The sequence below is a fragment of the Rosa chinensis genome, chromosome 3 (genome assembly GCF_002994745.2).
Source record: "Rosa chinensis cultivar Old Blush chromosome 3, RchiOBHm-V2, whole genome shotgun sequence".
NCBI lineage: Eukaryota > Viridiplantae > Streptophyta > Magnoliopsida > Rosales > Rosaceae > Rosa > Rosa chinensis.
The window spans coordinates 23,514,480-23,541,713 of NC_037090.1; the positions used below are offsets into that span (position 1 = coordinate 23,514,480).

The window sequence follows — 27,234 nt, forward strand, 5'->3', positions numbered from 1 at the left end:
AATGGGCTAGAAATGAGATTAGAAGAGTTTGGCCACCACTAAGTAACAGTGTCGGTCGAAGAGTTTGTTCAAGGAAGGAATACTAACAAGGAAAGAGTTTGAGCTAATTAAGGATTTTAATTGCAAAGATTCAAAATATTGACCGAATCAGAACATAGACATATCTATGCGAAAATGAAGATTAATCCTAGTTAGATTCCACGTCTTGGAGAACAAGTTAGTTTAGGTTTTGATTTGTATATATAGTGCTTTCTATCTCATTGTAAAAGGTCTTGCACCAAACACACAAATCAATATACAAACTTTTACTCAATTTTATCTTTGATAGTTAACAATCATAGATAATTGTTCATTCAATCTGGGTATGCTTCTGTTTCATTCAATTGGATTCATGATTTTTTTTATTTGCCTATAGAAATCATACTAAATCCATCAATAATATATATTTTTATCAAACAGATGAATATAATAGATAGTTCCATTAGGAGATGGAATGATTGGTTGTGGTTGTTATGATGAATAGATGAATGCAGGTAGAGGATGAGATGCGGCCAGAGAAAAAATATTAGAAAAAATAGCAAACATATAAGAGAAATTTTGAAAATTGACATTTTTTTTGAAGAATATCATGTTGATATATTAATAAAACTCAGGCCAGAAAAGACCATTACATATCCTCCCTCTACCATCACTGGGTAGATAAAGAGTTTGTGGTGAAAAACCACAGTGATACATAGATTAGGTCCAATCATTTGACGGTACCCATGCTCACTTATTCAAAGAAAGCCTATAAACTATGTTACCAATAACAAGTAAATAGGCATAGTTCAAAAGAAAATAAAAAAATAAATTTTCTCCTTGCCCTTAACACTAGGGCTAGGAGGTTTTCCAGGGCAAAGCATGCTAAGCACCTCTTCAGCTGCAATCTTCTTATTCTTTGAAAAATTCTTGTTTTTCGACCCCAGAGACCGGCCTTTTTTCTTCTTCTGTTCCGCTTTGACCAACTACATAGATTCCTTGGGGAATGACCCTTCCTTAGGAATTAAGACACCTCCTGGAGCTTCAATGAGGCCCAGGGATTTAGCAGAGAATTTGGTGTGGAATTCTGGAACTTTTAGTTTCTTGGGCATGATAAATGAGCTAGCAGCAGTCTAACCATCATTACACAGAAATTTCAACTTCTTTGGGGATGTATACGGCCATGTAGGCCTACCTCTTTTTGCAGTTGATGACTCCACTTCCACAGGAACTAAGGCTAGGGCATTTGTTTCTTCAACATGCCTGAGGTCTTCACTACGCACCACAATAGGCTTGCGGTGCTTGTGCACAGCAGTAGTGCCAAACAAGTTGTGCGCAACTGGTGGCAGTATAGGTGTTTTCAGTCCTTGAAACTGGAACACTCCATGCTAGAAACGAAGATTGGAAAAACCTGGAAAGTGGGATGTCAAATACTTTCCCGATGTCTCAGGTCTTGCAGCGGTTTCATGCACAGTCTGTGCATCAACAGTAGGGCAAACTCCCTTTTCATGAAACAGAAGATGGCACTCCTTGCATTTTCCATGTAAATTCTCAAAGCAAAAGGTAATTTCTTTCACCACTCCAGGAATGATTTTACGAGTCCGTTTTAGGAAGAAAGGATGGGACATAGCATGAGCTACATGAACCCTAATCTGACCCTTATGGTCAAACAGTCTTTGATCAAAGTCCAGAACCTTACCCGCAACAGAAGACACATTCATGATTATTTTTTTATCTTCTAGGGCTGGCGGAATACCTGTGATTTTGACCCAAAAAAAGAGCAGATTCATGGGGATGATGAGTGGATCATCCAGACCATCATATTGTTGTAGCAGAATCAGGCTTTGTTAAAATACCACGGCCCTCCCTTTAAAACCTTATTCCGATCCCGTTTCAGATCAAAGGAGAAGACAAAGTGACCTTGGGTACTGTCTTGGACTTTAAAGGCCGCATCGATAACCCAGATGCGTTGGAAATGGCATTGCAAATCTTGAGTGCCAAACTGTTTTTTTGTCATCGGTTTGGCCAGGAGAAAAGCCTAAGAGTTGGATTGCCTCTTTGAGCCGTTCAAGTTCGAGATGTCAACGACATCAGAGCCCGCTACGTCAAGAGATGCAGCAAAGCTCGTTGTAACATCATCAATGGACGTTATTTTGCAGGAAGGAGGGGTCGGAAAGTGTGCCGCCGTGAGGAAGACGAAATAGGGTTTAGGAGCGGCTTCAGAGTCACATTAGGGTTTTTTTACGACCAGAGAGTTTGAAGGAGTACAAACAGAATTTTGAAAACTGACCTTCTTTGAATATTGAAATTGATTTATAACATTTTTTTTCTAAAAGGTTAAAAAATAACCATTTAGAAGGATAAAAATTCGCAATTATCCTTATTAAATTTTGGATTAAATACTGTTTAGTCCTTGAACTTTTGCTCCAAAAACACTTCAGTCCCTGGCCTTCTAATTTCACACGTTTAGTCCTTATATTTCAAAATTTCGGACCAATAGGTCCTTGCCGTTACTCTCCGTCCAAAAACTCCGTTAAATTGCTGACGTGGCAATTCTTTCGCGTCAAAAAGTCTATTATACCCTCACTTCCTTTTTTTATTTTATTCTTTCATCTTTTTTTTTTTAATTTCTTTTTTTTTCTTTTCTTTTCTTTCTTTCTTTTTATCCCTTCTCCTCTCCCTCTCTCTCCCCCCCTCCAGAAACCTCAACTCAACCCCTTCCATCTCCAACCCGAAGGTGCGTCCAAGCTAAAACCTTTCAATATTTTCAGAGAAAGAAAATGTCCGAGACTCCTCACTACCTAGCGACCCAGAGCCACCAAACCAACCCCCCTGACTCACCCGCTGGTGCACTTATCACAACTTCAACCCGTTCACCAATCCCATCGATTCCCGCAGCTCCGACGACGACTTCTTCTCCAACGCTGCCTTCGATTCTGATCGTGACGTCAGCTGCTTCATCACCGATCTCTTCAACAGCCGCTCCTCCTCCGATCATCCCCCCAGCGACTGCGTCCTCGTCTCGGGTTCGGATCCATTTGTGACTGAACTAGAATCGAAGGTGACGACAGCGATGATCTCGGGTCAAATTTCAATTTAGGGCTAGTGTTTGGCGCCGAGTCAAATTCTCAAGGCTTTGGCTCTAAATTCGGTGACTTTCTAGCTCCACAAGGGCTTTGGGTTTTTGGGTTGGAGTTTGATTCAGATTCGGATAACTATGCATCCGAAAGCAATCGGGTCAGCGAGGGTATCCAGTCGATTTGGGACAGTATTTTCATGGAGGAGCAGAGAAATGCGAATGAGAATTGGATTGGATGAATTTGCAGAAGGTTTGATTTAAATGAAGGAAATGAGATTTGAGAGATGGCCATTGGAGAAGTGGAGAATTAAGGTTTTGGGCGGCGAAGTAGTGGCATTGGCGATGGTGGTGGGGATTGGAGCATGGAGCTGTTTGGCCTCGGATTGGGATTTGATGGTACTGGGGTTTTTGAAGAAGGTTTTGAGTAGGTTTGGATGGAGCTCATGGGTTGTTGATGGAATCGTTTTGGTTTTCTTTTCTTTTTGTCTAATCGATCTAGGTTCGGGAGAAGAATTGTTGCAGTTTTTTTTCCTTCTTTATTTGAATTTGGTTCAAGAACATGTAAATTTTTTGGGTTTTGATGATTGGGAGGTGTTGTTCGGAGAGAGAAGAGGTTAGGGGATTAAGAGAGAGGGTAAGCAGAAACTAAAAAATAGAGAAAAATTAAAAATTAAAAAAAAATTAAGGAAAAAAAAAAGTGAAAGTGTGGGTATAATAGACTTTTTTATGCGAAAGAATTGCCACGTCAGCAATTGAACAGCGTTTTTGGACGGAGAGTAACGGAAAGGACCTATTGGTCAGAAATTTTGAAGTACAAAAACTAAACGTGTGAAATTAGAAGGCCAGAGACTGAAGTGTTTTTAGGGCAAAAGTTCAAGGACTAAACAGTATTTATCCTTAAATTTTGCTTAAATTTCCATAGTTTCATATTTTCTCATTCTTTCCATTCACAATAGGCTCCCTCAAAGCTTTTCTCATGCCGTTTGTTCTTCTTATTCTCTTCAACAAATGAAAAGTTTTACTACAATTCCAACGACAAAGACTTCCTCAACACAATTTAAGAATACATTTGAATCATATATTTTTGATTGTGCTAATTATGGTCTAGGGTTTCCTTTTTAATAAAAAAAGAATTATGGTCTAGGATTTATGTTGTTTTTGTGTCAAAGATTTTTTATTTGGGTTGTTTCTACTATAATTTTCTTATTTTATTGAGCAGCAAAGGATTAGTATTGCAGTTCTTTTGCAATGAAAGTTATCGTTCATGTGGTGCATAGCATATGAATAACAATACAACAAATATTGTATATTAGGAAGGGGTTGGATCTGTGTTGGTAATAAAACTCCAAAATATTGTATATTAATTGATTTAAGTAATAGAGAGAAACATAATAGTCTATGGGGAAAAAGAGATTGAAGAGAAGAGAGAGATTAGTCAAAGATTGGTTTTGAACGTGAGGGATATTTAATCAACCATACAAAAAAAGTCCGTATAATAATATTAGAAGTGAGTGAATGTCAGGGTGGAGTGCAGAATTCAACCCCAAAAATAGAAGAAGACGAGGATAATTGCGACTTTTTATCGTTCTAGATGGTTATTTTTCAATTCTTTAGAAAAAAAGAAGTTATAAATCAATTTCAATACTCAATGAAGGTCATTTTTCAAAAGGGTGTTGCTAAATGAACCCAGCATAAATCTAAATACACCCAGTAATTAAAAATTATTTTTTTATTTCCAACTTTGCCCCTTTCTTTGAAAAAAAAAAAAAAAGGTATAAGCGCACCCAGCTTCCTAAACTCCTTTCAAATGGTGCGGCAGAGGAGGTTTTCTTTTTACATTTTGATTTGCTTCCTTATGCTCTGATGATATCCACACACTTTCAGCAGTTCTTCTTTCATCATCCAAAGAAGTTTTTTTTTTTTACTCAATCTTCAGAAAACATGCAATGTTCATTTGCAGATGATATAGAACTTCCATATGGGCGTTGAGGATTTTCATGGTTTGGAATATTGGGGCTTTGGTTTCTCATGCAAGTGGGTTTTACTAAGAAACATGGTTTGTTTGGAGATGGATTCATGATTCAAGTTTAAGAAAGCTGACTTTCGAAGTCTCAATTAGCTAGAGCAATCTTTGGGAATTGGGCAAATAGAGGGAATGTGAAGGAGCCTGGTGGTCATTGGATCGATGGAGAAGATGGTGAAGAACATAAATAATAATAATCAACTACTGCAAACTATGGTTTAGGGACCTCGGCATCCAAGTTTGAGAGGATAGTGTTGTATGCTCTAGACTTTAGGGGGTAAATTTGGTAAACTTTGATAATTTTTTAAGTGCTGGGTACCCTCAGATATTTGGAGGGTGCATCTAGCAAGACCCTTTTCAAAAATGACTCAACATATAAAAATGAAATGCCTCCATCTAGCAAGACCCTTTTCAAAAATGACTCAACATATAAAAATGAAATGAATAGTAACTCCCACTGAAAGAGAGAGAGAGAGAGAGAGAGAGTTCCGAGATTTCACTGTTTGGCCATTGGAACCAGCTCTGTTCCACTTCATTCCGATAACTCCAAGACCACCGAACTTTGTAACCCTCAGACCTCAGCCCATCCTTTCTCTCTACAAGACCACAACTCACATGGGTCAACCTCTCCTCAACCCCATCACCCTCTTCATCTCAAACCCATGCACCTCCTCCCTTTCCATCTTCATCATCTGCATTCTGGGCTTTTATACTCTACATTACCCCCACGCTTCACCTTCCCCCTCAAATTCCCAAACTGCCCTCCGCTTCCGCCGTAGCTTCCTCTCCTCCGCCACCAACGCCACCGTCGCCGCATACCTAAGGGCACTCACCAAACACCCCCACCTCGCCGGCACCAAACCCTCCCTCGACACCATCCACTATGTCCAGTCCCACCTCTCCGGCCTGGGCCTCCAGACCCACACGGCCCACTACAACGCCCTCCTCTCCTACCCCCTCCACTCTTCTCTCTCCGCGCATTTTAGCAACGGCAGCCACGTGGACATCCCGCTGGCCGAGCCGGGTTTGTCCCACGACGGCGGCGGCGTCGTCCAACCGTACCACGCCTACTCGCCTTCCGGTTCGGCGCACGCTAAGGTTGTCTTCGTGAACCACGGTAGCGGCGAGGACTATCGTGCGCTTGAGGCGCTCGGGGTGAACGTTAGCGGGTGCGTGGTGATAGCGAGAAGAGGCGGCGACTTGCCGAGAGGCGAAGCGATCAGAAATGCCGAGAAGAACGGTGCGCTGGCCGTGCTATTGTACACCGAGGGGGACAGTAGGTATAACCAGGGTTTTGAGAGAGGGGTGGTGATGAATGGCGTGGGGGACCCACTGACCCCGGGGTGGGGCGGAGTTGATGGAGCCGAAAGGTTGGATTTGGAGGACCCTGAGGTTCTGAAGAGGTTTCCCAATGTTCCATCCATGCCGTTGTCTGCCGAGGCGGCCGGGAACATTTTGGGAACCCTCGGAGGCGCTCCGGCCCCGCCTGAGTGGCGGGCCGGAGTCGAGCGAGTTGGGCCAGGCCCGACAGTGCTGAACTTCACTTACCAGGTTGGTAGATTTGGCTGTTGTAAGTGCAGGTTTACTTTGTTAGTCATATGTTGTGGTGTGTGTGGTAATTTTCAGTTGTGTGTGCGGTACTGTGTTTTTGGAGCCTTGGATATATAGGATGTTCTTTTGACTTTGGCGTGTTTCTGTTTTCTTGTTCAGAGACTGTAGTTGTGGAAAGTAGTAAGTCAAAATGAGTTGTGGGCAGTTGCAAGGTTTAGTTTCAGATATAAGTCTGAGATTTTTCTAGATAAAGTTGGACCATTTTTGTACAATTATTGACATGATTCCAAATTTAAGTCAATTTGGATATTTGCTTGGTTGGCTTATCTCAATAGGTAAAAGTACAGCTGAGAATTTGGGGCCTTAAAAATCTAGTTGCTAAAACTTGGAGTCATTACTTCAGTTGACCAATTACATTATGGTTGTCGACACAAGGAATTGCTCGACTGGTTCTGGAAATTGGTATGGATATGGTTTTGGCGTGTGTGGACATGCCCTGCCTGTTTTTGTTGTGTAATCCTTCTAGCCTCGTCATGGTGAATTGTTTTTCAGCAATATCACATATGGACAGATATTCTTTGATGCATTCTATAAAGCATCTTGCACATAGAATACTGCGTTACTCAGCCTTCTCAATTCTTAATAACCTCATGCATTTAGTAAATTTTTTTCCTTTTTTTTTTATCTGGCAACAGCATAAGGAGAAGAATGCACAGCAAGAAATGGAAAATAATTTGGTTAAAAAAAAAAAAAAACATTTACATACTTCCTTTGTGCTCACAATTTGATGAGCTTATTTTTGTCTTTATGTTAGAAACCTGTTTTTCCTGTCTCCTGTCACTTTGCTTTACATATCTACCATATCTCTCTGTTAGATACTTGTTTAGAGATAAATGCACGTCTCAATTCTGTTATTTTCTTAATTATACTTTTTTTTGTGTCTGTATTAGAGTATTTAAATCAAAAGTTCCGGAAATAGTTTAAGCCTATTCCTTGATAATTCCTTCCCCACTACGTCTTTATCATCATATGTTCTCTTTTATCTTAATACTTTTTGTGTCTTGATTCTAGGGGGAGAAAAAGATGGTGACCATTCAGAATGTTTTTGCTGTCATAAAGGGGTTGGAAGAGCCTGACCGCTATGTGCTTCTTGGCAACCATAGAGATGCATGGACATATGGGGCTGTTGACCCCAACAGTGGAACTGCCGCGTTACTTGACATTGCTCGTCGATATGCTCTTCTTATTCATTCAGGTTGGAATCCTAGGAGGACAATTATCCTTTGTAGTTGGGATGCAGAAGAGTTTGGAATGGTAAGTGATACTCCATCTTAGTTAGTAGACGTGTTTACCTATATTTTTGTGTATTTGTGTTTGAGAGGAGGATTATTGGATCTGGGCATCAATCTCCTTTCTTTTATTGGTGTATCCTCAAAATGTGCATTATTTATGAGGAAGGCCATTCCATCAGATACTAATGCTTGTACACATAATGTGTTGCTAAGAGGTGGTGAAGCTTACAAAGTTGAGTCCTATTAGCAATATCACGAGTAAGTAAAGAGGCATCTAAACTCATGTAGGACTTTGCTGCATTGTCTTCTTGTTGAGTTGTTTTCACGTTAGTAATCAGTGGCCATGTTGTATGGAAGAGTTTTATTAGGGTCCATCAATTCAGTGAGAGGAGATGCGGATTCTGCTCTCCTCCTAAATTTGAATGACACATGGATTGGTGACTGGACTGCAATACCATCATTTTAGAGGATCCAATATGGATGGATAGGAGTAATGCCCTTGCTTTGTTCATATAAGCATGTATATATTACTGTCTTTCTAAACTACTTTTTAAAGGTTATACATGTTTTTTGTTTGTTTGTTTTTATTTTTATTTTCTATAATTCATAGGAATACTTGAGTGCATTAATATGAAGTATAAATTCATTATCCCTGGTGTTTCCAGATAGGATCTACCGAGTGGGTTGAACAAAACCTTGTTAATCTTGGCTCCAAAGCTGTTGCCTACCTTAATGTAGATTGTGCAGCCCAAGGGCCAGGATTCTTTGTTGGGGCGACTCCTCAGCTGGACAATCTCATTCTTGAGGTGACAAAGAAGGTAAACAAAATTATAATTTTAAGCAGTTGAATTAGTTCTAAAAAAAAAATCTGGTCAATCTCCTTGGATGTGAATCAGTTCAGACACCTAGAATTTGAGTATCATGTTCTTACTTGCTATTCAAACTGACTTCAGGTCAAAGATCCTGACTTGGAGGGTTCCACTGTATATGAGAACTGGCTAACCAAAAATGGTATCATTGATGTAAGTGAATGTCCGCAGTTCGCTTTCTTGCTCTATACTTAATTATGTTATCTGCTATGGATGTCGTGGTGAGCATGTTATCTCATGGATTACAGATTCAAAGACTTAGTGGAGTTGATTCTGATTTTGCATCATTTGTGCAACATGCCGGGGTTCCTTCCATTGACATTTACTATGGGAGAGGTACACCACCACTTTTTGTTCACTTCTGGATTGCAAAAAACTTTAGGTTAAACTTTGGAAGGCCTATCAAATTATGTAAATATGTAGTTTTCTAGTAATTCAATTACAAAAACAGAGTTTTCATGATAACATTGGTATAATGATAAATATTGATTGTCGGTTCAGATTTTCCTGTTTATCACACTGCTTTTGACTCCTATGACTGGATGAGAGAGTTTGGAGATCCTTTATTTCATCGTCATGTGGCTGGTCAGCTCTTTCTGTTCCTTTATACTTTTACGTGTCAAATTTGTCCATAAAAGTTCAATGAAAAGTTCATAAACGGTCGAATCTTCTATCTCTTGGTTTTCTCAGTTGCTGGAATATGGGGGCTAATAGCGCTCCACCTGGCTGATGATTCAATTCTCCCTTTCAATTACTTTTCATATGTGGATCAGTTAAAGGTATTAATCTTCCCCGAGTTATATTTGAATTCTTTTTCTTTATGTGCAACAGTTATAGTACCATTTTTCTTTGTAGCTTTTGTTTAATGGAACTGATAATTGCAAAACCAATATAACTGAAGTTATGCCACAAAAGCTTCTTTCAAATGATGTGCTTTCATTGAAAGTTATTTACTGAATGTCAGACAAGTGACAGCTGATGAAGAATTCCTTCTTCTTTTTCTTCTTTTTGAGAGAGTGATTCCTTTTCTCAAAATTCCAAGTTATATGAAAGTGAATGGCAGAAATTTGGGAAGTTGCAAATACTTTTTTCTAGTTGATGGAATAAATTGATGTATGAGAAAATAGCGTAAAAGACATCAATGTCCATTAGACTTTGGGGCTCTCTGTTGTACTGTGGTTGAAGGATAAGTAGCCTTTATGCCGGTTGCAGCTAGATTCTAAACCTGCATCTTTTCAAATCTTTGGCAGCATTACAAAGATTTTTTGAGCCACTTGTTGGATGGGAGTATATCGCTAGATCCTCTCACAACAGCAATTGAGGAATTTGCCTATGCAGCCAAAGAAGCTGAAGATGAAGCACAGGTCAAATCTCTATTCAAATTCAGGACTAAATTTTTAAGTTTATTGTTTATCTAATCAAAAGCATTTCTTTTATGAAAAAGAAAAAAAAAAGAGATATATATATATATATATATATATATATATATATATTATAAAGACACTTATGGATCCATCTCTGATTGCCTTTTTGTTTTGAAGTGGAAAGGTAAACCTTAAAACATGCCAGTGAAATTTACCCTCATTATTTTGATGTATAGAAGCTGAGAGAGGAAGAAAGTACAAGTGAGTTTGTAATGCTGAAGAAGCGGGCTTTGAATGATCGGCTGATGCTTGCTGAAAGAGGCTTCCTGGATTCTGACGGACTTGAAGGAAGACAGTGGTTCAAGCATCTTGTGAGCATATTTTCCCTTTCCTTGGTTTATTAAAGCTGATCGGAATATTTTATTGTGGATACTAGTATTGCTGGGTATGCTTCAGTAAACACACTTTCAAGAAAGGCTGAAGTTTTAAAGAAACAGTGAAGGGGCATTACATATTTACATGCAACATATTGCATGACCGTCTTACCTCTTCATCTTTGTAGGTTTATGGTCCTCCTTCTGATCACGGAAGCAAACTCTTTTTCTTTCCTGGAGTAGCAGATGCTATGAATCAAGCAAAGAGCACAAAAACAGGACAAGGGCAGGCAAAACTTCAACATGAGATTTGGAGAGTAGCCAGAGCCATTCAGAGGGCTGCCAGATCCTTGAGAGGAGAAATTTACTGATAACACTGCTGATCCAAAGCATATCTATCCCTAGACAACTATTACTGAACATACAGTTTTTGTAAATATACTGTAATTAGATTCCCTGTATGTATAGTTATTTTTCCTTCATTAAGCTTGGAAGTCGCTTTTCCTTATATATTTTTTTTTTTTGGCAAGAATTTTCCTTCCTCGGTTGAAGTTGAGAGGGTGACACTCAGCTGAAAATGCTTCTAAGCAATAGATCGGCCAAATACCAGCAAGTGACAACAAAATGGAAATCTAAACAAATGAGTGAAATAATCGAATGTACTTGAGCAGATGACATTTAATTCTCAAATGGGAAACCCTAGTTAATCCATGCAGAGTTCGCTTTGCTAGGGTTTCTTATTAGCTCTCTGTCCCTAGAACATTTGTTGGATCCTCAATCACATTCCATGTCTTTGCTTATCTACTCTTATGTGGTGGCTCGTCTTGATTCTTGAATCTCTGCATCTCTGTTCTACACATTGTTTTTTAATTTTTTCTTATCAGCAATGTGGGCCCCTATAATTTTACCTGAATCTTCTTGGTCGGCGTTAAAAATTCTTGTTCTGAGTCGTGCTAGCTAACCTCTTGGTTCGTGTTTTTCACCGTGCCTGGACGAGTCCACGCGCGGCGGCTTCAAAGTCATTCCTTGGTGGGTGTTTTTGTGGTGGTATATGTGCTCATGTGTGTTTGATCTTGGGCACAGTTTTCTCTTCAACAGCGTGCAAAGTTTGCTCCCAGGTAGCCTTGGTTTGTTTGGTGTTATTTTTTGTTGGATCCTTTTAGATCATGGTATTACACGAATTCCTAGTTGAAGAAGGGTGGTGCTACGCTCGTCCAAGTTGGGCTCTAGTTTTCTTCCGGGTTAGGTTTGGTTTTGCCATTCGGGTCAGCTCTTGCTCATAGTTTTTTTGTGTTCATGATTTTTCATACCTAAAGATCGCTTGCAACCAATTTTTGACCTTTTTTTAGTTGTCTTTATAAAAAACAAATTTCTCACATTGAAGCATCCAATTCTTTGGGTTTGGTGGAGTGACACCGAAGCATTTTTTTTAAAGGGAAACGTCAATCATTTTAGTGAATTGAAAAATCTTTATGTGCGGGGGGTTTCATTACAATTAGGATTGTTAATGGGTCGTGTCGTGTCGTGTTGCATTTGTGTCGGGTTAAAGTGTTTGTAGTGTCACAAAATGTTAATGGGTTGTGACCAAATTACCCCTCAATTACTCTAGCCACCCACCTCTATCTCTTTTACTCTGCATTTGTGTCGGGTTAAAGTATTTCTATCTCTCTTTCTCTTTTACTCTAGCCACCCACCTCTATCTCTTTTACTCTGGGCACCAACATCTCTCACCCCCCCCCCCCTTCACGCGGTGCAGCATCACCACCCTTTCATCATCAAATTTCTCCACAGCATTTAATCCCGCTGTTCATCAAATTCCTCCGACATTTCATTGCATTAAACCAAAGCCACCAAAAGTCCCAAATCTTTCAAAACCCAGATGCTCTTGAGAGCTTTCTTGAGAGCTCCAAGGCAATGATCAAAAACCCCAAAACAGCTTTACAAGATCTTCTTCTCTATTCCATAGCTCAAACTAGAGATGGCAAACGGGCCGGCCCGACCCGGCTCATTTTAAGCGGGCCTATTCGTACTTCGTGCCGTGTTTGGGCCGGCCCATTTATTATCGTGCTAGCCCATTTACTTAAACATTAAGCCCGGTCCGGCCCATGGCCCGAGCCTATATCGTGTTGGGCCATGCTCGTGTCGGGTCAATAAAAGGGCCGTGCTTGTGCCTACCGACTATAAAGCACGATTTTAAAATCTTAATTTGAACAAATAAAAATTAATTTTATTTAACTATTTAAAAATTAAAGGGTTAAATACTGTTTACTCTCTGAACTTTTACTCAAAAAACACCTCAGTCCCTGTCCTTCTAATTTCACACGTTTACTCCTTGTACTCTCAATTTTGGACCAATATATAGGTCCATTCTGTTACTCTATGTCCAAAAATTTCATTAAATCACTGACATGGCAATCCCTTTCCCGCTAAAATGTCTATTATACCAAATAATCTTTTTTTCTCTTTTTCTTAATTAATTAATTAATTATTATTATTATTATTTTTTTCTGTTTATCTCTTCTTCTTCCAGCTCTCTCTCTCTCTCTTCTTCAACTTCGCCATACTATTGTCCTCCTTTCAATTTTTGTTTCCAACAAATTGAAACTCCAGACATAGTAAAAAAGAAACTAAAACTCAAAATTGCCAAAACTAACAAGCAAATGGTCACCAAACTTCAAACCTGGCCTTCCTCCGCAACAACAGAAACTAGATACAGAGCAATTGCAAGAGGCTACCATTAAATTACAAACTAAAATGCCTAATTCAATCACAAATTTGAACAACAATACCATTTACCATCATAAAACCCAGATCTGGCAAGCACGGTCGAGAATCCATTAGAAGCCGGATTCCGGCAACCACTAAAACAGTGGGTTCGACAAGACATTGGGCATGTTCGATGAACTTAGAATGATTGGATTACCATTCCTTCTTGTTCGATTCAATGAATTAGAAATTGATTCAATTTTCAAAATTAAAGAATGGAGAAGACGAAGAACTATGGCAGTATCATAGTCCCAACCTGTGACAACCCCCAGTCGACAGTCGTCGTCTCCTCCCCAAATCGGATCCTCTTCTCTCTCAACCTCGATTTTGGGTTTGAATCGAAGCTCCAAGCAACTGCTTCACCTTCCGGTTCGCGAAGAAGCCACAAAGGATGACCGCCTGACCCGAACCTAGCCCATGCAGGTCACTTTCGGCGACGACAACTCTTAGGTTTCGACGGCGATCGTGTTTTGTTCCTCACAAACATCGGACTCGAACATAAGCAACTTCGAGTTAGGATTTTGAGGGCGGAGATCTAGGTGATGGCGGTTCTTGCTATGGCGGTGGAGAACTCCGACAGGTTGGGTTTTCCGGTGTGGGAATGATTACGGGTTTTGGGGTTTTGCATTTTTTTAGGTTTTGATTTTGGGGGCTTGGTGGTGGCGGAAGAGAAGGTTTGGAGAAGATGGTTGAGGTCTGAGAGAAGCAATTTGAGGGAGGTGAGATGAGAATCCAATAGATAGAGAGACAAACATAAAAAAAAATAATAATAAAAACAAAACAAAACAAAACAAAAAAGAGAAAAAAAAAACTTTTAAAAATAAATAAATTAAAAAAAGTGAGGGTAGAATGGGCATTTTACCACAAAAAGTCTGCCACATTAGTGAGTTAACGGAATTTTTGGATGGAGAGTAACGGAATGGACTTATTGGTCCAAAATTGAGAGTACAAGGAGTAAACGTGTGAAATTAGAATGACAAGGATTGAAGTGTTTTTTGGGTAAAAGTTCATGGAGTAAACAATATTTAACCCAAAATTAAAATAAATTAAGCTCCAAAACGTTTTTCTTAATCTTAGCTTTTTAAGATTAGTTTTCTAATAATTTTTTATATTCCACTATAAGAAATAAAGGAAGAAAAAAATAACTCAAAATATATTGTTTTTAGTATAGTATTGTGAGATTAATCTTTATTAATATAATGAAAATTTAGTATCATATCATTCTATTGTTGTATTATTATGTGATTAGTTTTTACTAATAAACATATATTTAATATTTAGAAAAAATACTTATGTCAAAACAAGGATATAATGTTTTATTTCAATATTTTGACAACATAAAAGAAATAGCATTGGTAGAATTGTCATGAGATTTTAATTAAAGAGATCTAATATTCAAATCTCATCATTGTAGTTTTTTAATATTTTTAAAAACAAAATGAAATTGTGATTGTAACGGGCCAGCCCATAATATGTCGTGCTCGGGCCATGCCGGGCCAGGCCAATGGGCCAATATTCCTAGGCCCAACTCAACCCGTTATTTTAACGTGCTCGGATTGTGCCGGGCCACTTTTAAGTGTGCCGGGCCCATGCCGTGCTCGTGCTTAACGGCCCGTTTGCCACCTCTAGCTCAAACTCACCTCACTATAGAGGAATTACACCCATATGAGAATGAAGCAGGAACACTACTAGTCTACTGCTATCTAGCCTCACGGTAATAGTGACCTCGCTCTCGTCCCTCTCCTCAATTCTGAACCAACCTTGCCTCACCATACAACCCGACCCAGCCTTGGAAGCCGGAGTGGAATAAGTTTCCGGTGACGGAGAAGGCAAGGTTGAAGGCGAGGCAAGGAGTGAGGACGATTGGGCTGACAGAGGTAGATCTGGTGGATTCGGATTCGGATTTGAGCATGAAGCAAAACAAGTCAGATATTGAAGAAATCGTTATACAAGGCGGGTCTGTCATGTAAGGGCTGGGTCGGGTGGTTTTACACCAGCGATGTCAGGGTTATGCACCTGGACGGGTATTTGGAGATGGGCGTAGGGATTGTGGTGGTGATCCGTGGTGGAGATGGGGCTGGGATTAGAATTAGAATTAGGGTTTGGTGGTATTAGAAGTTGGTTGAGTTTGGTAGGTTTGGATTTGGAAGGTGGAGGAGGTGCGGTGGTCATGGGGGTCGAGCTTTCTGGGTTTGGGTATGTAGAGAGAGAGAGAGAGAGATCCGTTTTTCTTTTTTTTTTACCAAAAAAATTAACTAGAGTGGGAGAGTACTATATTACCCTTTGACAAATGAATAATGACATAAGAGTTAACGGCGTCATTGACGTTATGTCTATATAGTGGGTTGGGATTCGGATTTCGTGTACCAAAGTTTATAATTTGTAAGTTCATGTACACAAATGCATAGTGGGCCGTAGTTGGTAGATTGTTCCTAAAATTTTCCCTTTAATAAATAAGTCGTGTCGTGTTGGACAAATGGCCCATTTTAAGCATTAACATTGTGACCCATTTGACTAAAAAAAATGTATGAATTGATTAAATTCACTAGAAACTCCACAATACGAAGAATATAAATAATTATATATAGTTGGTAAATAATTAAATCCAATAATGATGAAGAAAAGTTATTCAAATTGTCCAATTCTAGGATCAAATACTCCCAACTTCCAAATCAAGAAGAAATATAGCATAATCGGATTATACGGGTTTACTTCGTGTTGACATGTTGACCCGTGGTGGGATCGTTTATTAAATGGGTCATAGCGAGTTGACCCTTGGCTAACCTGCTTTTTAATCGTGCAGGTTCAACTGTTTTTGTTTCGTGCGGGCTTCGATATAAACCATGTCTAATTAGGAAGTTTAACCAAGTCCAACTAGGACTTACCTTTCCTAATTAAATTCTCGTCACATCCTAACAATCTCCACCTTGATGAGAATGTCATTCAAATTACCTTACACCACCTTTAACCATTGACATTAGCCTTTCTTGTACCAGCAACACATACCTTGAATCAATTGTGGTCCTCTCCGATTCGTAACAGCCAATCCTATATGTAACTGTGAGTTAACAGTCATCAGCTGATTCCAAAGAGAGACCTTGAAATGACCCTTTCCCTAACAAATTTTCCTTCTCACCATCGTCTGAACTCGGAAACTTGTTAATGACATCTCTGCTATACCCGCAAATGAGACTCGCCTTTGCGCGCTTCTATTTCCCACTACTCGCAAACGAGACTTGCCTTTGCGCGCTCCTGTTTCTCACTATCCATCGAGGTCTGATATACCAGACAATACCTACCACATTGTTCTTCCTGTATGAGGACCATACCACCATGTGTGATTCTACTAGCTCCACTTGCTATAAAACACCTATAGACCTTGGAATCCAACTGGCTCATCGATATCAAATTCTCCTTTTACTTTGGAACATATGTCACACCATCCAAAGTACGTCAATCCCAAATCTAATATCCAGTCTGAGAACATGTGTCAATTATGGAGATTGTGAGAGCATCTCCATATGAAAATTGTCTTCTGCTACCACTAGGTGTTATCCAAGCCTTCCACTTCATCTGACCCTAGTCACCGCACTTGTAGCATCCCTCTGCCCCTAGATTTAGACATGCTATGATCACTAAATCTCTGACAGCTTTTCATGCATTATCCCTTGTCTTCTCTAGTAAATTCTCATCCTTTCCCTCTAATGCTTTGCTACGTGATGGATCATAATTCATATACATATTTGTGCCATAAAACATGAAAATTACTTGTTCTAAAGTCCAATTTGATGTTGACTAATCCAATTTCATTATTTTCCTAATCTTGTACTTTACTTAATCTTTGTGTTTATTTATATTTATTTATTTTCCTTATCGTGTTAGGAAATAATGGAGAAGAGAAAGTGAGTTAGACATTTTCCTACTCCGACTAAGAGAAAGTGAGCTAGACAAGAAAGGAGGGGTAGCTGACTGACCAAACGAGTTTCATCCTAAACATCCCGAGGAACATTTGTTATGAAGAGTGCCAGAGCTAGTTTTGAGTGGAAAGCCTTCAAACAATCAGTCCAATTTTCTGAAAGACGAAAAATGAAAAACCTGACCTGTACGTATTTCAGAAACATTTACAGCCAAACCACAGTGAATTTAACTTTGAAATTTTATCAGGATGATCTGCATTCATGGAGGAACATTTTATATAAAGAAGTCAGAGGCCCATTCTGAAGTCTTAGTGGAGAATTAATTGAAGAAATTAAAGGGCAGAAAGTGACCTAAAACCAGCTCACCACTCATCATTTTCATGTCTCCCACTCACAATAAAGAGAGCTTAGTTGCTCTTCTCTTTTCCTTTGGCCATGTTTTTCTACTCTCTTTAATCATTACTTCCACTATCATACTCCACCTCCATACTTCCACTATCATAGTCCACCTCATTTATTCTACTTTCATCATTATTTCCACTATCATACTCCTCTTTCTCTTCTCTATATAAACATCCCTTCATTACACCACCCATTCCACCCCATTACATCTTTTTTTCTCTCTTCATCTCCTTCATAAAACCTCACTTACCACCACCACAACCTTCATCATCTTTTCCATCTACCCATTCCATTTCATAGACAAAAATCTTCACTACTCCACCGTTTCACCACTTGATCATCTTTACATCTCATATTCCATCATCAACCTTTGAAGAAGAAGGAGATGAGTCTAGCATCACTTGAGGAATCATCATCACCATTTTCACCATGTCAATGCCTTCATGAGTTCATCTACACCATCCTCAACTTGATTATCACTAGTTCCTTCTCTATCCCTACTTTTTAGTTTGATGTTCATAAACATGTTGAAGCTTATGTATTTGATTATGAGTGAGTAATTAGTTTGTTGGGGCTAGGGTTGAAAGCCCTAGCCAAACTTTCAACCCTAACCAAACTTGTAATGATTGATGTTTGAGTCTTATTTGATGCATTTTCCATGATCATCTTCACATGCTAATTCAAGAAGTGAATGCTTGTATTTGAATCTAGCTAATTTGAATACTTTGCATTTGTCATTACATGAACAATGTTTAGAGAATAGCTAGCTTTAGACAATGAAAGCATGATAGCACACTAGGTGTGTATGTGAGGGTAGTGAATTAAAATCACCTAGATCTAGGATTGGTTTGCTTGCTTGATTATCTAAACTCAAATCTTTATGCATCTAGGAGCAAGAAATTGATACTTATCCGGTAATATAACTTATTCTTGGGTAGTTAGTTTCGCACTTATCAGGTGGAAATTGATAAAATAAAAGGAGTTTAGGCCTTAGTAGTCCTATCCGGATGCTAAGAGGGTAATTGGATATTTGGGATTGCATTACTTATAGTTTGAACATCAATGCATGCAAGGGAGGCTATGGTGAACAACCTAAAGCTCTAACTTCCATCCATTTTATCACATCTAGTTTAGCATAGCCTAGTTTACATTTCAAGTTTTTATTGTGTGTTAATTTGAGTTTACACCATCTCCAAAGCCAAAAATCAAACCACTACACCATCTTGCATATATTCACCATGAACTTTGGTTCACTTGTGAGCCCTTGTTTATGACTTGTACATTTGCATATTCATCTAGCACCCTTTAGGTTTTCCCTAGCTAGAGTGGGTTTTCCAATCCCTTGGGTACGATATCCCATACTCACAATCCCTATACTATAACTTGGCCCTTATACTTGAGGGTCACTATTTGGCTAACACTACGCCCTATTGAACTAGGATGCCTTTCACTCTCTAATATCCAAAGAGTGACACTCCCTTTTCTATCAAACTACTCCACCTCAAACAGTGAGGCAATACCTAAAGTCATGACGAAGAACCACAATCAACATGCAAACCATCGATGAACGAATACCATAAACGACAAACAAGCATGATAGTTGACACCACGAACCACCTTGGTGAGATATACACTATCACCAACCATCATTCCCTTGAGTCATACCCTAGTCCCTTGCAACTCCACCTTCGATTAAGATTTTTCCTGAGTCTGACTTGCACCTCTTAGCCTCCGAGTCATTCCACCTATCGACTACCTTCGATCTGAAATTTTTTGAGTTTCCAACTCGCTCTGCCTAGCTAGAAATTTTTGATTCCCTGAGCTAGCTCCACCTAATGCATCTTTGAGTTGACATCTTGACCATATATGCCTAAATGTACCTTGAATGATGAGGTGTCCCAACCAAACCTTCGGATCTGATACCACCTGTTAGGGAATTAAAATTCCTCTCGTCAAGATTCACAGAGTATATATACTGATAGAAAAGTAAACAAACAACAAGAGAACACCTAGATTTAATGAGGTTTAGCACAAATCCATGCCTTCATCTTCCTGAGAGATACTTGTTCTTCAATATGAGAATAATTCAGTACAATATACAATTGAGCTAAATCTCCATAACCCCAAACCAGTAACCCTTGTACACCCACACTCATAGAATTTCCAAGAACTCAATTGCTCACCCAGGAGCTATACTCACCCTTGACATCTCAGCTCCCTTACCTAAACACTACCAGCAAAATTGTCTATACCCACTGATTGCAATCAGTAGGTATAACCTCTATTAGTTACTGATATCAGTATGGGAAGCCCAATACCTACCCCTACACTCACAGATGTTGTGTCTGTTCCATTTGATCCCGTGGTCTTTAGTCTCTCCCAACAAACAGAAAAATCAGTGTGGAATTTGTTGTGGGACCCACGCTTATCTCACATGAGATGAATTTATAAATTAAATTCTTATATAAAATTTATCTTCAAAAAATCAGTGTGAACATTACAATAATCACACAGATAATTAAAATCTGTGTAAAGGCTTATGTTACAGTAAAAAAAAATTACTACTGTAATCATACGATCGGCCGGCCGCCGCAACGCATCCCAACGCCACAGCACCGACACACCACAAACCCAACCACACGAGAACCTAGCCGGCGTCCGAGATCGAACTCCAAGAAGAATCGGAACCCCACTGGGTTCGTCACTTCCATGAAATCGAGAACCCAGCCACCGCCAAGCAACCATCCTTAGCCGAGAAACCTGCAAAAAAGGGCAAATCGAGCCCTACCGGCAAATCGCACCATGCCAGAAGTCCATTCCAGCTCCCACCCACGATCGACGAAGAGAAGAATCAGATCTGTTAACTCAGCCACAATCCAAGCAGAAGCCACCAACTTCCATCCCTGAGCCAAACCCCAGCCATAGAGCCACGCCACAAGCCTTCGTTTTCATCCTCTCAAGCCATAGAGCTTCCGTTGAGGATGCGTGTTGTTTTCGATCTAGATCTGAAATCTATGAATAAAAATTAGCCAAGAAGAATCGGAACCCCACTGTTTTTGATCATGAATTTGTTTTTCCATGATCATGAATATCCTAAAACCTTTCATGAATACACCAACAAAAAACTTGAAATATACAATCCAAGGGTAAGGGAAATGGAAAATAATACCTGAAATCTATGAATCAACTGAAATCATTCACAGTCTTCTTCTTCATCATCTATGCAGCTCAAGAAATGAAAATAATGACAGAGAATAACAATGGCAAACTTCTGATCAATTTGGTAGTTTTAAGAAGTATAGCTACTGATATCCGTGTGGAATGCACTTCCAACTCTTACTGATGTCTGTGTGTATTTACCTCGGTAATCTACTACTGTCGCGTCAATTGTCATTCCAACTTTCACACGGACATCCGTATGAAAATTATACTCTCACACGGATATCAGTATGTTCATTATACACTGATATATGTGTGAGGCTCATTTCACACAGACATCTATATCAAATTGTAATAGCTACTGAAGACCGTAGTTGTATAATACGTATAAGAATAAAAAAAATTCATGTTTAAATAATAAAATACTTTATTCAAACTGAAATCTGTGTGAACTGATTTCCCCACGGACATCCGTGTGAAAGTATCTTAGATTTCACACTGAAATCTGTGTGAATTTTTATTTCACACGGATGTCTGTTGCTATTGGTATGTCATAAACTCATGTGGGTCCAACTCAACTGATTTTATACGGTTATCTGTATGTAATTGTCTTTCACACGGATATCCGTGGCTGAGAGAAATATGTGTGACTAAAATCTGTGTGAGTTGCCCGTTTTGCTAGTAGTGAAAGATCTTATTCTTGACAGGAATAAACTTCGACATAAACCATGTCCAATTAAGAAGTTCAACCAAGTCCAACTAAGACTTACATTTCCTAATTAAATTCTCATCACATCCTAACAGAAGACCAGAGAAATCTTTCATTTCAAACTTCTTAGTGAGTTCATTTTTAATTGCCATGGAAAACGTATACTTGAAGTTTTACTCTTTACAAATATTTCAATACTAGCTCTTGGTAAGAACAAACCACACCTTTCTTTACAGTTACTGACCTTTGATGCTAAATGCATGGTAGGTTACTAGCGTTCAGTTGATAAATCTCAGCACACAAGGTAAATTCCAACAATACTAAAGTGAATTTTGACGAATATATTGTTAAGTATACCTCCCTCAATTATAGTCGAGGATATTTGCACAACCACTGCAAGATGAAAGAATGAGTTATATCATTCTGTAGAAGACAAAATGTGATGGGAAATCTCTGCTTTAGTTACAACAAATTGAATGATGAGTAGTCATGATTAGGGGGGGAAAATCCTTCTGTTTAATTTTAACTATTTATTCATAGATTAGATTATTTGAACAACAGATTAACCATCTGTTATATCATCATCACACGTGGTTCCTACTCACCATCGTTAATGACATTTTTTTTTTTTTTTTTGAGAAACACCATCGTTAATGACATGTACATGTATATCAAAACAGATATACATATCATGAACAATGGCTATGCATTGGTGAAAGATGATAATATATTTATTCCGAGTATACATATGCAGTTGGTAGTTTCTACATGTTTCAGGTACTATATTTAGGAAATATCATATCGACCTACAATTGTTAGTAACATATCCAAACCCTTAAAACAACGTTCGTGAATGGTGTGCATTCTTTGAAACGTAGAGCATTTTGAACCTATGGTTGCCTTCAAATGCTATGAACAATAGAAGTAATCACGTTGAGTTCCATTGACAATATAGAAGACCAGATCTGCATGGTAATGCAAAATAAACAAAAAAGGACATGTATAGCGTCCAACTTTCTTAGCTAGTCGACTTTCTTTTATTAACACATAATTTTGTTTGGGGTAAAATCATAAAATGATACTCAAACTATCATGAAATTCACTTTTTGATAGTTATAAATTTTCAGGGAGTCTAGTGCATTCTAAATTAAAATAAATTAAAATATTTTTTAAATAGTAAAAAAAGAGCTATTTTTTATTTTTAATAATTTTTTAATTAAACTAAATAAAAATAAATTAAATTAGGTTAAAAGAAAGTGCTAGAATTGGATTTAGTGAATATCTAGATTTAGGTCCCCTCTCAGATAGGGTTGTTAATTCCAACACGATCCGATAACGCGACTCGAAACCCACAAAAAATAAAGCAGGTTAAAGCCGCACGATTAAAAAGCGGTAAGCCGTGGGTCAACCCGCCATGACCCCATTTAATAAATGGGTTAACCCGCCAACACGAAGTGAACCCGTATAACCCGATTATGTCATACTTCATCTTGAAATTTTAGACGTTGAGAGTATTTGATCGTAGGATTAGACAATTTGAAATATTTTGTTTTATAATAATTAGATTTAATTATTTACGAACTTTATATAATTATTTATATTTTTCATCTTGTGGAGTTTTTAGTAAATTTAATCAATTTATACATTTTTTTTAGTTAAATGGGTCGTATTGTTGCATTGTTAACTCTTAAATTGGTCATTTTGTCTAACACGACACGGCCTATTTATTAAATGAGCTAAGCGGGTTGGAAACGGGTAACCCGTTTAATAGATAGGTTGGGTTTAGGTTTCAATTTTTGACACGATTGTTAAATGGGTTGAGTTTGGGTTTGTCTCATGCGACATGATAAATACCTTGACCCGACACGACCTATTGACAGCCCTATGTAAAACTGTTGGTTCAAATTACTAATGTAATATATTATTGTTCAAACCAACTATTTTTGTAACCAACATATAAACAAACAAAATCGGTTAGAATAACCATTTTCTGAAAAATATAAATATATAAGCCTGGTCAGTATGGTGGCTTTTGCTTAGAATATAGGACTTTGAAATTTGTAAATATACGATATTGGTTAAACACCAGCTTTTGAAATATGTAAATATTGACTACGGAAAAAAAAAACCAAACCCCGCAGCATCGCACGGAGTATTTCTCTAATATATTACAAATAAGTAATAGGATCAAGCATGCACCTGCAATTAAGTCATGCAGCCGGTATTAACATACATATGGAAATTAGTACTGGTATATTAAAAGTTTGATTTTCTTGAAATGTTTTATGAGTCTATCCGTAGTTAGCTAGGTATGGAATAGCCACGGCTTTCAAAGGATGCTTTCGATGTGTTGGCATGCCAGTGGATTCAGTCATGTCTAAATCATCCCCGCTTGCTCCGCCAGGCAATGCCCAATCAAACTTGTGCACCAAATTCGCTAAAGCAGTCTTATTAACAGCCATGGCAAACTGAATTCCGGGACAGACCCTCCTGCCAGCTCCAAATGGAATCAACCGGAAGTCGTTTCCTTTATAACTTACTCCACTATTCTCATTCAAGAACCTTTCTGGTTCGTACTCCTCTGGTTTGTTGTATGACTTGGGATCTCTTCCAATTTGCCACATATTCACTACAATGCGTGTGTTGGCTTTAATTTTGTAACCCTTTACTTCCACATCTTGGCCGGACATCCGAGATAGTACAGTAAATGGAGGGTGTAGGCGAAGGGTCTCCTTGATCACGGCATTCAAGTAGTTCATTTCAATCAAATCGTCCTCTGTTATGTGTGTTTTGTCTCCCGCCAACTCCCGGACCTCACTTTGCAATTTTTTCATTACCCTTGGATGCCTTAAAAGCTCTGCCATCGTCCACTCTATGACAGAATATGTGCTATCAGCGCCGCCACCAAGCATATCCTACAAAAGATTATATCCAAGTAAATCTATGATCGAAAGGGGAAACCAATAAGAGGTAGAGAGTGTGTGTTGGTTTTACACTTTTACTTACCAATATGACAGCCTTTATACTAACTCTATCAATAGGTAAACCAGACAAGTTTCCTTCTTGAATCTCGAGCAAAACATCCACCAAATCCTTTTCGTCCTCCCCATTTGGATCGGCATGATTCACATGGCCACTACTTCCACTGGCCTTTGAACGATGATCTACACGATCTTGAATCACTCTATCCAAGAAGTCATCGAACTGCTTAGCCACCTTGTCTAATTTAGCTTCCAAACCATTAACACGGCTCAACCAAGCAAGCCATGGAATATAGTCTCCAATATAGAAACTCCTCAATAACTCTGTGAACTCCCACAATAGCTCCTTAAACAAAATTGTATTACCACCTTCCCCTACAGCACTAGCACTGTACTTCCTCCCCATTGTCACTCTACAAATAACATCACTGGTAAGCATCACAAACATTTCTCTTAAGTTCATGACTTCTCCCGATGATTCATTAATCTTGTTGATCATGAGTTTTGTTTCCTCTTCTCTCACAGCACGAAAAGAGCGAACCCTTTTGTTGCTCAAGAGATTTACAACACATATACTCTTCACCTGCTTCCAGTACTCACCGTAAGGTGCCATGGCGACGTCTTTGTAATTGCAGAGAAGCTTCTGGAAGATGACAGACTTGGGTCTATTGGAGAATTCGAGATCATTGGTTTTCATAATCTCGCGGGCAGCCTCAGCCGACGAGACAAGAACCAGTGGGGCAGTTCCCAAATAGAGGACCATGAAATCGGAGCCATAGCGTTGAGCTAGGTTTTGTAGGGAGCGATGAGGGTTTGAGCCTATTTTCAGAAGTTGTCTGAGCACAAGGAGCTTTGGTGGAGAAGGTGGAGAGTTTTTTGTAGTAACTGAGAATAAGGACCATCTGTGTAAAAAGAGGGTGAAGAAAATGGGTAAAACTAGTACTAATGTGATGGGAAAAGAATGCAGGGAAGAGAAGGTTTCACTCAGATGCTCAAGCATTTTCATCAGGAAGATTATGCATGTATGTCTTCACTCATGCTGTGCTTAAATAATGAAATGGCTAAAATAGCAGCTACTTGGCAAAAAGTCGGGCATGTGTATATATAATTTGGATCCCATCCAAGGTCAACTGAAATAAGGATCTCATACTTGGTCAACTATAATAGACTAATAGGTTCCCATCCCATCCCATCCCAATACCTACCCAACTGCCCACCAGTCGCATTGCTAGAAGAAGAGGCAGTTAACGAAGCTTCTCTAGCTTCCCTCCAGGCAAAGTACCCACTTTTGACATTGTAACAGCCCTTTTTGTCAAAATTCCAAACCAAGCAATCTTCTTTATGTCTCAAACTCAAAGGTATACTAGCAATGACATCTACCTCATGGGGCGTAAAAAGTTCCTGCAGCAAATCCAGTTGCCAGGCTTTATCATCTGGATCGATCAAATCCGCAATCTTCAAATCTTCGAGTCCTTCCATTGGCAAAGAGAACGATTTAAAAGTATAAATATTATGTTATGTTAAAAAGAAAATTTTTTTTAGCCTTGACTAACTATTAAACATTTAGGGGGTACATCCTTTGGTTAGAGAAGTAGAACGCGCCTACACGCGTTTGAAAGAAAAATAGGGTTTTCTTCTTGTCCGGCGGCGTGCCCTTACGCCGTCGTCGGACGGGCAATTGTCAGCTCCGCGTGGGTCTGGTGTGCAGCCGGATCTCTCGATCGAAGCTTTCTCTGGTTGGGGAGATCACGGTGGGTGTCAATGAGGTGAGGGAGGGGAAGATCGCGGCTGGTGGCTGGGGCTGTTGCTCTCTTCGACGGCGGAGGAGATCGCAGGGTTCGAGGCAGCCAAGAGGTGAAGCGTTCGGTGCGGCGTGGCCGGGAACTGATCGGAGCGACTTGATCTGGGTTGGGTCTTACGATCCCAATCCGGGTTTGCGTGTCTCCGCAAAGCTCCTCCATGGTGCGACACAGACGTTTCTTCATGGATTGTTTCTGATCTGGGATGTCTATTCCCCTATGCGCGTCGGAGTTGGGAGTTCGTTGACTGGTTTCTGGTGAGGGTGTAGGAGCGGCACATAGCTGGTTCCGACGGAGTTGGGCCAGGTCTGGCTGGCAGTGTGTGGTCTTCCTCTTTCCTGGACTGTTGCTTGGGCTTGGGTCCCCCATTTGGGCCAGGCTTGGGCTAGCTATTTTATTTATGTTGTTAATTTTATTTACTGCAGTTATTTAGTTTTGTTGCGTCTTTGCCGTGTAATAAGTCCCTACACTAGTTGTGTAGGGCTAGTCGGGCCTTGTGCTTGTGTATGCACTCAATGTGCCTTGTCTGCTCTAGGTAGGCGGCGAGTTCCTTGCTTCGTCAAATGGTCGTTGCCGCCTAGTGGCAGAGTAAAGCTAAGTCTTGTCGGATTTATCATCTGGCGGCAACATAGTAGGAAAGCTGTGCTAAAACTGGCAATTATGCTACGTTGTAATCGTGTTACATATCGAGTTATCTTTTCGTTATGTCACTGCTATTTCAAAGCAAATAGAGCAGCCAATAGAGCGCTCTTTGCTAGTTGGTGCTTGTTAGAATACAAGTATTGTGTAGAGATTCCTGATATGATTTCGGGACATACTGTAACGTCCCGAACCTAAATTTACCAGTTTACTAGTCATTTGGACAGCAAACGATAATTTGTTTTACTTTTACTCTTTTTCGGTAACTTTAGTGACCCTAAAAGTCGACTTT

General features: G+C 39.3%; 2 protein-coding genes across 2 annotated transcripts; one reads left to right on the forward strand and one right to left on the reverse strand.

The window, feature by feature from the left end:
• Positions 1–5,522: 5,522 nt before the first annotated feature.
• Positions 5,523–11,095, forward strand: LOC112193091 (probable glutamate carboxypeptidase AMP1). The gene is made up of 10 exons (XM_024333120.2): positions 5,523–6,671; positions 7,743–7,985; positions 8,629–8,781; positions 8,917–8,985; positions 9,081–9,168; positions 9,334–9,417; positions 9,523–9,611; positions 10,083–10,196; positions 10,433–10,567; positions 10,759–11,095. The coding sequence occupies exons 1-10, from the start codon at positions 5,736–5,738 to the stop codon at positions 10,939–10,941; spliced, it is 2,094 nt and encodes a 697-aa protein (XP_024188888.1). The 5' UTR covers positions 5,523–5,735; the 3' UTR covers positions 10,942–11,095.
• Positions 11,096–23,689: 12,594 nt separating this feature from the next.
• Positions 23,690–25,504, reverse strand: LOC112194314 (cytochrome P450 736A117). The gene is made up of 2 exons (XM_024334566.2): positions 24,530–25,504; positions 23,690–24,438 (listed from the first exon to the last, which is right to left on the reverse strand). Exons 1-2 carry the CDS (start codon positions 25,502–25,504, stop codon positions 23,815–23,817), a joined length of 1,599 nt encoding a protein of 532 aa, XP_024190334.2. The 3' UTR covers positions 23,690–23,814.
• Positions 25,505–27,234: the final 1,730 nt, after the last annotated feature.